The sequence below is a fragment of the Pinus tabuliformis genome, chromosome 9, assembly GCF_031772625.1.
Source record: "Pinus tabuliformis cultivar Carrire ecotype Pingquan chromosome 9, CPIR1, whole genome shotgun sequence".
In the NCBI taxonomy this organism is placed as follows: domain Eukaryota; kingdom Viridiplantae; phylum Streptophyta; class Pinopsida; order Pinales; family Pinaceae; genus Pinus; species Pinus tabuliformis.
Genome location: NC_142307.1, coordinates 1,358,035,567 through 1,358,050,541, shown reverse-complemented (window position 1 = coordinate 1,358,050,541; position 14,975 = coordinate 1,358,035,567). Strand labels below are relative to the sequence as shown.

General features: G+C 42.6%; 1 protein-coding gene across 1 annotated transcript in view; it reads left to right on the top strand.

The window, feature by feature from the left end:
- The first annotated feature begins 620 nt into the window (after nt 1-620).
- The window catches only part of LOC149153547 (uncharacterized), a 65,585-nt gene continuing 51,230 nt past the window's right edge, over nt 621-14,975 (top strand). Inside the window, exon 1 of the mRNA XM_089438032.1 lies at nt 621-1,147. Within this exon, the coding sequence (XP_089294158.1) occupies nt 762-1,147 (386 nt within the window). The 5' untranslated portion in view covers nt 621-761. The remainder of the gene's footprint in view (nt 1,148-14,975) is intronic.

Sequence of the window (14,975 nt, the reverse complement as noted above, 5' to 3'; positions counted from 1 at the left end):
CTAATTTATACCAATAAAGGCTAGTAGAATCCCCTAATTATAATGTACTAATTTCCATTAACTATTTTATTAATATATTTCCTCACATTAATATATCTCATTATGATATTCTATCATATTTACATTAAAAAATAAATAAAAATAAACTAATTGACGAGCTCAATTTCTCCCCACCAAAAAAAGAGAAAGAAAGAAAAAGAAAAGAACGAAATTTTTGAATATTATATGAGAAATTTTTCAAACCATTCAAATTTCAAAAATGTGATATATCCAAATTATCAAGTCCAATTCAAACACATTAATATGATGAAGGAGAACCAATAACTCTGATCCATCTAAAAAATAACTTTGATTCGATTTATTCAAATTATTGATTTCAATTCAAACACATTAACACGAAGAACTCAGTAACTCTGATCCATGTCAAATAGAGGTGTATGGAAGCTAAAGAATTGCTGCCTCGAACTCAAAACTATGTGATACCTCTCGTTTGGAGTTGTTAACACGGTTGGAGTTGTGAACTCAAAAAACATATGATAGCCACATACTATGTGATACCTCTCGTTTGGAGTTGTTAACACCGTTGGAGTTGTGAACTCAAAAAACATATGATAGCCACATTCTTGCTCTGTTATTTTTGTGGTGGGAGTAGGGTCGTTACACCTTTTTGAGCCATTTTGACTGTCAATATTTGGGTTGTCTCTGTGTGGTCGACATGTCACTTGGTGAATATCCGACACAGCGCGGAAAGTTGACCACCCATGAAGGTAGTGTCTGCGAACACCCTCTCCATGAACCTCCTACCACAGCTTTCTTTTCGTAAATTCCACGCTTCCTGCAAGTGGGCACACCATACAAGACTTCTGGGGTTGAGTTTCAATCAATTCCACACTGAGAAACTCCTCTCAGGCAGACTTGAACTGGTGAGCGGGTCAGTGAAGAGATTCAACTCCCAATACAAAAAGTTAACAGGGCTTTCAGTAATGGGGGAGCTTGGTCAAGAACATGCAACGTTAGGAATGATGGAGATGGGGTCAGTTCTGCCAGCAACTGAATTTCACGTAGAAAAAGCAACGAAGGCCCTTGAAGCTGGGCAAGTCATTGCTGTACCCACAGATACTCTGTATGGACTTGCTTGCGATGCTTGGTAACAATTCTACTCTGTTTCCTTACCTTTGCTTATTTTCTTTGCAAATCTGGCATGGAAACTTGAATACGAAAGTTTATACCGTCATTCATATAGGGTGTAACGAGGATTTGGGCATATGCAGAGTAAGTCCATGTAGCCCACCCGATTGCCCTTGAACTGGACTATAAAACAAATGGTTTTCGTAAACTGAGTTTGCTAGTTTGTTGACGTCATGGTTCCCCAGTTAGCATAGTATAGCGCCCGCCGGATTCTATAGATGCACCAATATTGAGATCTCCACAGCAATTTAATTCCTCATCCAGCTCACAATGAATTAGGACTGTCTGCCTAAGACACAATACTGTGTCCAACCAATAATTCCCAATACAAGAATATCGCAAATTGATAATCCAGCATTCAACTGTAACAATGCTAATACAATCCAATCAATTGTTACTAAACGGATTGCAACTCATTATCTAACAACCCCTGGCTAGCTGAGACGGAATGTGTTGTTACAGAACGATACAGTTATTGCCACAGAGATTCGACTTCCCTTGTTCCTCCCTTCAACGATTCACAATTCCCTGTTCCGCTGTCCCAAGCCTGAAACTGCGGTATGATGGAAACCCTGCCTGGAACCGACCTTGATTTTGCACAGGATCTGATGGTAGCCTCAAACCTAGAAGACTGGAGGTTCGGTTGCCTTCCTTGAGGATACCCGCAGCCCTAGCGGACTGATTGCTGGCCTCAGGACACCTGGTTAGCTCGCTGTCCCTGAAAATGCCACGGAAATAGTTGAGCAGACGTGTGCACAGGGATTCGGCAGTCTTTCGATGGCTAGCCGTAGGCTTAGAAGAGAATTCGCAGACCAGATTTGTTGCTGCTTCCATAGAGCCGAGTGATGCCCTACTCTGCACCCTCGCTGCTACCAAAACTTGGACCTCAGAACCAATTTAACCTCACTGAAAATCTCCTTGACATATCCAAACAATATATGAGTGGTCTGCTGTTTTATGAGACCAAATTTGTTGTCTAACGAACAAGCAGAGAAACTTCTTAACCGGATCCGGATTTGCTCCAAGAATGTGCTCTAACGGAACAGTGGAGAAGAATGACTTGTTTGACCAGACGAATGATATCAGAGGGCTGCTTTAGGATAGATCTGAGTAACTTCAAGATGATTTGCTGTGCCAGAACAACGAAAAGACATGCCTAGGTAGGGTGGGATCAGCTCCATCGAAACTAGTCAAAGAATTAGGTAGGGTGGGATTACCTGAACCGAATTAATAAAAAAGAAGGGGTCTTAAAATCCTCAGAGCCTTAGCTCAAGAAAACAGAGATATCCAATCCAAATCCATGATGAAAATGTGATTCCAATTCTTCTTTATTTATACATTCTCTCATGGGGTTCCTCAAATGTGAGGGGTTGCAAGGGCAACCGTCATTTTGGCTTTTTGCCCCAGCCACCCCAAAATTTACCCATTGTTGCCCCAAACATTGGATAAATGGGTTTTCCCCTATATCACTAACTATAGTCTACAGGGTTGGATAGGCTATTTCATCCTCCCTTGGGCAATTAATCCATAGGGGACATTGTTGACTTTTCATGATTTCCTAGATTGATAATTACTTCCAATGATATCTTCATTAGTTTAACTTGTATCACATTCATCATTAAGTAATTATACATAGAAAATCTTCAACAGTAAAACAATAAAGTCAATAGGATCATAAAGAGACAGCCAAACAAGAGACACAAATTTTTTCCTGGGAAACCCTAACCAGGAAAAAAATCCAACAACCTTTCTTAGAGAAATTGTCCAATTCAACAAAAGATACAATCTGATTTCCTAGTAAAAAACAAAGTCAAATTGACTAGTAACCAAACCCAAGTCAAACCTGGTCAAACAAAGACAAATTCTGCTTCTTGAAATTTTAGCCTCTTGCACTTTCCTCAGAAATTCCAGTGTGTTTCCTTAGAAATCGTCCTTCTTCATGCCTCAGATTCGTCCTTCTTTTCTGTCTCAGATTTGTTCTTATTCTGCCTTAGATCCGAAAATTGGTGCAAATGGAGGAGGACGAATAGAGTATATATAGTAGATTAGAGTGCCCCAGTGGGCAAGTCCCTTGGGCTGGGCTGACTTAAGCAGTTAGAGCTGACCTTACACTTTAGAGGCAAAATTCATAATTCAAAATTCAAATTTTCCTTCTTTTGAAGCCGACTTGAAGTATGCATTTGTATTTATCATTTCTTTCATATGAAGACCGACCATAGCTAGAAAAATTCAACACTCCCTCTTAGCTAGGGAGGTATTCATAATGACTTTTCCAGATGTTCTCTTGTTGAACAAAAAATTCTTTATCCCAATAAAAGGTTGAATTAGCTTAGCGATGTTGATGAATCCATCCACCTTATGTTCTATACCAGAACCATGTGGAAAACATACCCGCATCCACATCAAATAAAGGAACTAGCTACCCTCTAGCCCTTGAGTCACCAATCTACCAAGGCGTCATGTAGAATCTTGTCAGGAATCCACTTGACCCATGGTTAAGTCACCAATCTACCAAGTCATCACTTGGAGTCTTGTCAAGAACCCACCTGACCCATGGTGACACCTGGGGCCCATTTACTATTCCCACATGTCATCACATGCTATTGAATGGTAAAAATACTTGCCCAACGCTATAAGGCACAAGCTCAACCCACTCGCCAAACCCCATGGCAATATGGTCATATAACCCCAAATCGGGGGAGCAATCCAGGCCTCGATGCTCAGTGGGCCAATCTCCCCAACCATAAACCATGGCTTCCCAGTCAATACCCATGACCTAAGGGAGATTATCCGCCCCTTGATACTACAACATCAACACTCTGTTAGTTTTTGTAGCATCAGATGTGTTCTAGCCTTGAAATTTTGTGGAGAGGCTAGAATACATGAGATCTCCAAAACCCATAAATCGTTTATGGAAATTCCACCTAGAAATGACTTAATTAGATTATTAACCAGTTTTTAAATATTTCCTAAGTATAAACTTATGGAATATGGTTAATTAAACAGTGTTAATTAAGTCAAGGCAAGAAAGATCAGAAACTCACACGGATCGATCTAGAGATGATCCTAGCCATCGATTATGTTTTAATTTTGGCCATGTTGAAGAAAGTGTAACTAGGTTCGGTCACATGTTTAAGTGCTTCTAAGAAGTCAAAAAGTCAATGTATTTATGTAAGACCCTTTGAGGGCATGTTACACTATGTATAAAATAGTATAAAGGTCAAAGGAATACCTCCAAGCAATGTCCAAAGCCCCTCCATGCAGCAACGTCCTCCAAATGAAGCAAAACAAAGAAAATAATGAAGTCCAAGCAAAGTCCAAATCCTCTCCATGTAGCAACGTCCTCCAAATGAAGCAAAGCAAATAAAATAATGAAGAAATAGACAAGTCGGCCTAAGGACAGCAATTCGGCCTAAAAGAGGGACAATCCTCTATATATAGAGGCTGTCCACTCCCTCTCAACGTCCATCAATCAAGCTTTGAAATCAGCAAAGGTAGAAGTCGAGAAAGTGAAGGTAAAAGGCAAGTCTAAGGGTCTCCAAGACAAGCGAAGAAAGGAGGAAGAAGACCGAAGTGTAGGGGACTGTTTCTAGGGCTAGAAACAGTCACACGTGCGAAGAAAAGTAAGGCAAATCTGCGGCATAACAACAGCTAGAGAACAGTTCATGAATTATCATTGTTTGGGTGAGAAATCAAGTCTACAAGGCCTCCCAAGTCTAGCGAAGGAGTCTCTCTCTCTAGCGAAGGAAAAGAGCCCTAATTCTCTAGGGTTCCTACCACACGTAGCAAAACTAGGGTTGCTGTTCAGTTACACCAGTTTGCAGACCTATCTCAAGAAGAACCTTGAAGGATGTCTTCATGAGTGAAGATCATCCCTAAGTAAAGAGAAAGCATATCACATCAAGAAGCTCATATAAGCAAGATCTATCTCTAGACAAAGATCGAAGAAGGAGGACAAAGTGCTGGGAAGCAAAGTGCTGGAAGGAGGAAGTCTATGTGTCGGGAACAAAGTGCAGAATAGAGGAAGGACTTGACTTTTGCTTGGAGGACATCCTAGTCAAGGGTCTAGGGTTTGGCATTGATCAATAAGAAGCTTCAATAAGAGAAACTTACCAAAGGGTTTTCCTCTCTAAGAGAGAGAGGTTTTGGCCTTGGTAGAGAGCCAACATCTGTGTTTTTGTCTTTATGTTTTTGGTAGCAGTTTGATGAAACACACACACTAATAAGAAGAAGAAGATCAAGCTAAGATAATTGTAAAAGTGCTTCACAAATTGTTATCAAGTCAAGAAGAATCACACTACACCTAATTGCCCTAGATTCTTCAATAGGTTGTTTGTGCTCCAATAGAGGATTATAAGAGGAGGTCGATGTGGTGATGGAGAATACATTCGAGACACTTGAATAGTTCGATTTCTGAGTAGATATATTTCCAGAGTAGAAGCAGTCAGTTGTCGGAGAGAGAGCCAGAGATCGAAGCAGTGAAAAAGGGGCAGCGACAATGAGGCTGGAGGAGGCATTCCAGATCCAGCAAGTGCATTTGCAGAGAGGCAGAAGAGCCACAGAGAAGCTGACGCAAGGGCAAAGCAACAACTTCTAGAGGCAAATTTGATTTGCTGAGAGGGAGAGACGACTTCAGTTCCAGAGGCCAGGAAGGAGTCCCAGAGTGCCGAAGAAGCATCTTTCCAGTTAGCAAAAGGAAGAACGACTTCATCAGAGACTAGTTAGAGGCTTGATGTCAAGCAGGTTGTGCAAAGGCTGACGCAGAGGGTCAGAGGACCGAGTTTCTGAGGCAAGTTGTGTCGGGAGATTGCCTGTGGTGTTAGAAAAATTCCTCACTAGATTTTTGCCAGTATTTTTCTCTGTAGGATTGCCAGATTTTGACATCCAGTTGTACTCATAATTTCTCACTGCTGCTTAATAATAAAACCCTTAGCTACTGCACCGATTTTCCCAAGTTGGGTTTTTCCGGGGACTTTTGTCAAAAAATAATTGTGTTAATTTTATGTGTGTGCTAGCATTTCTCAGTTTCCAGCGCATTACTTTTCTGCAATATTTTATTTGTGAAGGTTGCAGTGTATTTATTTCGATATTTGCCTTAGCAGATAAATTGTTAATTAATTAATATTTAGGAGAAATACTATCAGTCGCCACAATAGGATTCCAGTTTGGAATTTTCATACACTCCCTTCAACCAAGAGAAGCATTCTCAATCACTCCAAGCTTGTCTCGAAAGTATGCCAACTTCATCTAGGGATAAAGGCTTTGTGAGAATGTTAGTTACCAACTCAATTATAGAAATACATAGGAGCCTCACTACTCCACGTGCTGTGACTTGTCACCATGGTCGTCTCCTGCACCTGATCAAACAATCCTGCAAATAGCTTTCAAAGCCACACTGCTTCACAACTCGTTAAACAAACTGCAATATACTATATTAGCTTCCTGCTTATCATATCAGACCCCAAGCTGAATCTGTGAATCCTTGCAGTTGTATGAGACATATCTCAATCCATATCCAACTATACCATGCCGATACCTCAACACATGCCACATGCCTTGGCTCAACCGTAAACTGACCATCTTCCACAACTGCTTTTCTATCACCCTAATTGGGTGCTCCCTCTAATGCTGAAACAAACCCTGCTGAGACAATCTAGGCTGCTCCCTCTGCCACTCAGCTTCATCAAATTAGATACCATGGGAATGGCCATGGACTTGTTGTCCATTATCCAAATCCCTGAGGAATCATAATAATACACTTCCATTTGACCAAGGAAGACCTCATCCGACTTCTGCCACACTTCTATTCCCAAGAAGTAATGTATCCAACCAAGATCCTTCATCTCGATCCTAGAGATCAACTCCCTTTGAAATGATTGCTCCCTCTATCACAAAAGAAAATTTGTGGCAACCCCACCCATGGTTCTCTCATAAAATGCATTGTAAATATTTTTACAAATATGTGAATTTTAAAAAGGGGACTGAGTCAAAGGGACACAAATTCCAGAGTTGGGGAGGAGGATTGCTTGCTTGGGATGATTGAGGTTTTCTTGTGTAGAGAAGAAACCTAAATTGCTTGGACAACCATTAAAGGCTGGTGGGTGCATGATTTTAATGGGATGACTCTTAAATTAAATGAGTTGCAAAAGAAAGGACAGTGGCCCATACACTGAAGAACCTTAACAAGGAAAAAAGGACAAAAATTTAGGGAGGACGAGACTAGGAAGGCAGTAAGGACAGAGATGAAGAATCCCCGTAGAAAAAATAAAAGAAAGAAACAGAGGCATTAGGGGAAAAAACGAGCAACAGTTGGAAGAAGGCACCACCTGAGAGCATCCAACGAGAGCATTCAATAGGAAGTGAAGAGAAGAGAAGGGATTGCTCCTCAGATTCCCTTGAGGCTATGGATTGAGATGCTAACCTCTAGAGCCGTATATTAACTTGGTTTCCATAGAGGCTGTGGATTGAGATAGGATCCCTGGAGCCCAATAACAACTTGGGTCCCTAGACGCTGTGGGTTGAGCCTTGTAACAACTTGGGTCCCTAGAGGCTGTGGGTTGGGATGTAATCTCTGGAACCCTCTAACAACTTGGTTCCCCTGGAGGCTGTGGGTTGATATAACAAGCTTTGGGGCCCTAGACAACTTGGGAAGAGGCTAATCCTGAAGCAGCAGCAAAGGAAGACTTGATTTAAGACCTCTAGTTATTTCCTTACTGTTACGATGGATTTTGGACTTCCTGGAAGGGAGTGAATGACTTTGTGTGCATTTGGTGTGAGGTAGAGAACCTATGGACTCCCTGTGTTGAAGAAGATGGTAGCAGTCAGCTGGTGGGATTGAGGAAGAGGTCCTCTAGGATTCCCTGTTTTCAGTTGATAGCTGCTGTTCGATTCCCTTAAGCAGGCACCCCCTAGACTCTGGAATTTGGCTCGGGGGTGACAATTGCAAGTAAATGTGGTTGCAATTGTCTATGGTTGGGTGGAGAGTCCTTGTCCTTGACTCAGTTGCCTTGCAAATTTTAAGATACGCAGTCTCCTACACTTGTTTTAAATATCAATGGATTTGTATTGCATTTTGGCTGAACTGGCACTACATCTCTAGATAAAAAGGGAGACTATCAATGTATGAACGTTTGGTTGCACACTGGTGGGGAGATGGTACTGATGGATATGTTAAATATATTTGTATGTGTGTGCTTCCCTGAAAACGAATGATACTATTAAACAAACTAAGTGTGTTCTTCTGAACTAGAAATGAAGTATTGTGTGATATGCTTGTTGGTGTTGACCATAGGACATTTGATGCACTGAATGTGTAATATATATATGTATATATATATATATATATATATCCTATCCTGTGGTAAATAATCATTCATATTGTTAACAACATATATATATATATATATGTTGTTAACAATATGAATGAGTATTTACCACAGGATAGGATATATATATATATATATATATATATATATATATATATATATACAAAGACACCATGACTGCCACATGCAATGAAATGATCCATAAGGATCTGGAATAACACTTGGAACATTGGGCACAAAGACCCTTTTTATTAACATGAAATAATTACATAAGAGACCGCCTGCTTGGTAGGGTTTGTACATATACATGGATATTCCTTCACTGGGCTATAAGCCTTTAAACCTGTGCAAAAGGCATCATGCTAATGATGAACGGGTTATTTTCCTTTTAGTGGAAGGATAGTCGAAACCCATGTAGGTAGGCTTAGCCAACCATGCATTATCAACAACCTGGATATCTTCCGCTATCATAGGTGCGTAGCTAGCTAGGCCTTGGAAGCTTTTGCGTAGCTCCATAAGGTTTCTTACAGGCTTGTCATGGAGTCTGGAACCTTTGGCATGTGGCCGACGAGGTGAAGCCTTTCAAGAACTCACTATAGTTCCACGACAAAGTTGAACTGCAGGAGTGCCTACGCTAGTTCCCCTAGAATGCCCTTATTACAGAGAGGGTTACATCTGAGGGCCAGGAACTCGTTGGAGAGACTGCCGCCCAAGCTCAGGAGGGGTAGCACCATGGGGTGCGCTAGCAAGTTACTTTCGCCATTGCCGCTGCTAAGCAACGATGCCATTCGTAATAGTTACTGAACCCCTGTAGCAAAGCTTTAGTGAGACCAATTAGTGAGGAGTGATTGGTGAAGAGTTGGGGCAAGCTTCTGCGATGTTGGTCGAAATCTAGATCAGACCCATAACTTGGAGGTTGATAGGGTTTCCCTAGTCGGGCCATGGGCAACAATCGAAGCGATGCAGGAGGGCAAGCCGTAACCTTATAACGAAATTTGGGCCAACCTTATTCTTGCATTGATCAAAACCCTAGTTGTGGTAGTCTTAGATTGGAGCGCTTGATTGTCCCTAACACGATTGGTCACGAGTGTATTGACGTGGCCTAGAGTTGGAACCCAGAAGGTTCATCGCGGGAAATTGTGTTGAGCACTGGAGGGACAAGGTGCCGGGATAATGCGCCAAGATGACGTGTGCCTGACGATTATGCCATTCGCTGAAAGGGTGGCACACTATCCACATAAGCCCAAAAGTTTAGCCCGGAGGGATGAGAGGGAGGTGCACTAGGAAGCGTCAGGAACACAAAGGTGGGATGATGTCGCCTGACGTCACTCTGAAAGTCTCGCTCCTGAGGAATGTTGGAGCGGAAGAATCAAATGTGTCGAGTAAGGCCTTGCGGGATGACGTAAGGTGGGTGCGTGGCAAGGCCTGGACTATTGCCGTGGTGCTATTGGTTGGGAATTGGCCCACCTGTTGAGTTAGCTTGATGGGTTCACCTCAGAATACCAACGAGCAGTGGCATAATGGAACCACAAGGTTGACGGAGCGCCTGGTTGGTTAGGCATACAACTTGGAAGAGGAGGAGGATTCCCATAGGCAGGAAGTGGAGCCACTTGGGCCAATTAGAGTAAATAAATTGTGGAGGTGAGACACTCACTAGACCACGTACGCCGGAAGGTCTCACCCTGAAAGATCAAAGTAAGGAGTCAATCGTAAACATTGAGAGGAGACTAGTGGGACGACGTAAGTCATTCCACGTTGGTGGGGCACGTATCCAATTGGTGGAGAAGGGGTCTCGCCAGCCAAGTCAGCCCGACACTATGACCCTAGAGAAATAAAGAGGTGTAGCAAAGGAGGCTCCGAGGTGAAGGAAGCGGGATGACGTGGGATAACATGCGGTGGCAACAAGAGTGGAAAGGCGGACCAATGGGAGAGGAAGCCATACGACCCCGTCGATTATTAGAGAAGCGTGCTTAGGAATCCATCGACATGGAAGAGCGGGATGATGTATCTCTACACGTCATCCTGGAGGTATAAGGAGGGCTAGGATGAAGGCGTTGGGATGACATGGTTAATCCATGATCGTCAAATCTAGTCCGACGCAATGAAGGGCTTCGACAGGTAAGTGGAGGAGGCTTATCCCGAATGGTCTAAAAGCCCGATTCCACGCAGGCCAATGGTGGACTGCAATTTGGCAGCCTGATGAGGTGGTAGGGTAAAACCTTTAGGAGGCAATATCTCACAATCTAGGAGCCGGATTAAGGAAAAAAAATATAGCACCGGACTCGTCTCGACAAGACGAACGCAATGGTAAAAGGTACTCTGGGTTTAGAGAAGTTTGGGAAAAGTCCAAATTTTTATACTCCATTTTCATAATGGCAATTAGAAGATTGGGTATGCATAACGACCACCTCTTACTCAGGGTGTTGGGTAAGGGGTGTTGTTACAAAGTGGTATAAGAACATCCAGGTTCAACTCTTGGACTGGATGGGCTTCATCACAAGCCAATGATGATTTATGAAAAATTACTAAGTAACTATTTAGGTGTTAAAAGCTAGTCTAAACTATTGATTGCTGCCTTGATGGTAACCTTGTGCTAATGTGAGCTGTTTGGTTGCAGATAGACAGTAGCTCGGTGAGAGCAGGATCATGGCCATAAATATGTTGTTTATTATTAATTATGCACTCATGATAGGATTGCAGGATTGAATGATTGATGCATATGATTTGTAAATATGTTGGCACACTAACATGGTCGTTTTGTCATAGCAGAAATCTCCATGGAAGACCCATGAATGCAAGTTCATGGTCATGATTGTGTTTATTTATTTATCATGAAATGTCTAACAATGTGTGTGGTTGACAGCACATTGTAAACGACCTAAGACATAGGAAATACAACAATGAGGAATGGTATGGTTGAGTACAGTTCTGATCAATCACAACATGGAAGTTACTGGGTCAGAGCTACTGGGTCAAAGCTAATGAGGAAGAGAGATCAGTTGACCAAGGGGGAGGGAATCACTCCCTAGACTAGATGGACACCTTGAGAAGCTTGAGGGCTAAGGTGAGAAGCTTTAAGGCCGATAATGAGAGGCTGGTAAGAGCCCAAGAAAGGCAAGTGAAGATCAATGCAGTCATCCTGCAAAGTCTCTTGGATTGGCAGAGGCAAAGGCAATTTGAGATGAGGGCTAGTCATAGAGACAAGAAAAGCCTTCATGTGTCAAAAGAAAACACGAACGTAGCGGATGGTGGCAGGTCCAGAAAGAGGCCCAGACGAGGAGGTGAGGACACTGTGCCAAGAGATGTACCTTTGAGCACTCAAAGGGGAGGAACTAGCACACAGGTGCATTATTCTAGCAAACCATCTAGTTCTGTTGCCCGAAGGTACCACCATTCTCACCATTACGATCATCATCATTCAGGAAGTTGTGAAAATTTCATCTATCACAACAATTGTAAATTTTTCTCCTAATTGTTAATTTATTTAACAATTTATTTGTTGTTTACTACGACAAATATCAAATAATTCACACTGTGATTTTCACAAATAAACTGTGGAAGAAAAAATAGCGCTGAAAACTGAGAAAATCTAGCACACACACACATAAAAATGACACTGTTATTTTTGGACAAAAGTCCCTGGAAAAACCCAACTTGGGAAAACCGGTGCAACAACTGAGGGTTTTTATTATTATGCAGCAGTGAAATTCTGAATACAATCTATGGATGTCAACTAGCAATCCAAACAACAAGAAAATCTGGCCAAAATTATTTAAGGAATTTTTTCTTCTTCCAAAAGCAACCTCGACACAACTTCCCTTCAGAAAATTTGTCCTCCCAGACCCTCTACGTCAACCTCTGCGTAGTGCTTGCACAGACCCTTGGACGTCTAAGCTCGAAACTGCCTTTGATGAAGTTGTTATGCTTGTCTCTGCTGAGGAAACTAATTCTCCGGCCCTTTGGAAGAAATTCCTGGCCTCTTGAAGTTGAATCAATTTTTCCTCCGGCCAAATCGAATTGCTTTTTTGAAGCAACTGCGCAGTCCTCTGTGCTGCTTCACTGGGAATAACTCGGCGTCCTTGCTGCTACCTCTCCGGGTTTGGAAAACTTCCTCCGGATCACTGTCACTGCTTCCTCATTGAAGCTCGTACTCTCTGGTAACTAACTGTTGCTACTCTGGAAAATCGAATTCTCCAAGTCACTGGTGTGTTCTCCATCACCACATCGATCCCGTCTAATATCTTCTTGTTGGGACTCCAACAACCAAGATTAACTCTTAATCGATGGCTCAGATCATTTCTGGATCGATCTGTGTGAGTTTCTAGACTATTCTCACCTTTACTTAATTAATTCTGATTAATTAACTAGTTTTCCTAAGTTTAGACTTGGGAAACATTAAAAAAATAGGTTAATAATCTTATTAAGTCATTTCTAGGTGGAATTTCCAGAAACAATTCTGGGTTTTGGAGATCTCATGTATTCTAGCCTCTCCACCAAATTTCGTAACTAGAACACATTCAATGCTACAAAAACTAACACTCCCTCTTAGCGAGGATTGTGTTCTCTCTAGTGTTGCACATCTTGCCATAACACCCTGTCTCTGTATCACCTTCTGTCACGATGTTGATGTCTGGCTGCTACTTCCCACCAACTACTACGTAACTCTGATGCTGCGTTTGCGCTGCTGCTGACACTGCCATACTGCAGCGAACATTGCATCTGCATTGCAACTCCCTCTCATCTGTTGTTGTTGTTACTGCAACTACTGCTATTGAGAAGCATCCAAAATACTGAATCAACTGTGTTCAGTATGATGCATTTGTCTCCTGAGCATCTGACCTCTACTAGCATCTGCATCGTCACTGAAGAATCTGCGTTGCTGCCAACTCTGCACTGAGTCACCTGCTCTATTGTCGACACTGCACTACGCTCCTTAGCATCCGTTTGCTACTAGTTTGCAACTATCACTTTGGTACTGACTGCATCAACTACCACTGATCCATCTGGTTACTAAATACTGTGGGTCTCCGTAGGTAGGTAATGATCCACGAGTTAGACTCTCAAGGACCCTACCCAATCTCTATAGCTCTCTGGGGCTACAACTCCAAGTCACCCCACCTTACTCCTAGAGGTATGGTTGCCATCATTGTGAAGGCTTCCCCCAACCTGGAGGACAACCTATCTATCTTAGCTTGTGCTGCCGCCTGTTCCTGCTTCTCCTACTTGTCCTTCTTTCTGAGAGGACATTGGGTACTGTAGTGGCCAAACTCACCACACTTGAAGCACTTGACCTTAGATAGGTCCTTCTTCTTCTTCTTCTGCTCCTGTTGCCCCTGACTGGGACCCTTTCATGCGAGGGCCACATTCTCCTCCTTCACACCCTTGGATCCGCTGCTACTACTGCCATTAATGGAGCACTTTAGAAGAGCTTGCCTCAACTCCTCCTGCTGCAAATCGGCCCACATCCTGCCCCATCTTGGCAAAGTGTCTCTGCCCAATATACTTTGGACAAACACTTGCCAATCCTCTGAGACATTGTTTAGTGCCAATCACACTAGCTCTGATGGTTGAGGCGCTGACCCAATAACTGCGAGCTGATCTCGGACCTGTTGAATCCTGGTGAGGAAGGGATCCATGCCTTCTCCCTTTTGCATCCTTATGCATCTCAACTTTTCTTCTAGGAACATCTTTCGTTGCTCAGAAGTACCTTGATATAGTGTGGAGAGAGCTACTCACATCTCTTTGACTGTACCTTTATCTGCCAAACGTGAGACTATATGGTCTCGGACTGCATCCAAGATTAATCGTTGCACTCTTTCGATCTCCTTCCTATATTCTTTGAGCTGATCTGCATCTTGGGGAACTGCTACCACATTGTCTATGTAGGCTTTGAGGCCATATTCATCTAGAAGGAAGGACATCCTAGCCTTTTAGATGACATAGTTGGAAGCTCCATCCAACCTATCTTGATCTCTAAGCCCTGCTGTGACCATCTCTGAATCTGTCGGAAAACCCCTCTTTCCCTCTACTTGGCTGCTACTCTGCTACTTGCACTCCCTCTTGGAATGCACATATCTGCTAGCTACTACTGCTAATATGCTTGGAAAAATCTAACTTCTGAGACTCAAAGTTACCTGAGAGAAATTTTCCCTCTGTTGTGTGTGCCTTTCTCTTCCACTCGACGTTGGTTCTGCTGCTACAAAAACCTCTGCGTCCAACCAGGAATCTGCTCAGCGAAAATCTAAGTTACTGCTGCTCCCTCTACCTGCTGAAATCACTCAATCTGGAAAGTTGAATTTTTTGCCACTTTGTACTGAAAAATCGAACTTCCCCAAGGAACTCGGCCTGCCTGGCAATGGACTACGCTGCTTCTAGGAATTTCGGCCTACTGCTCCTACTGAACAGTGAAATTCCCTCTTCCGCTTCTGAGCTTCCTAGTTGATCACTCACGCTTTGATACCA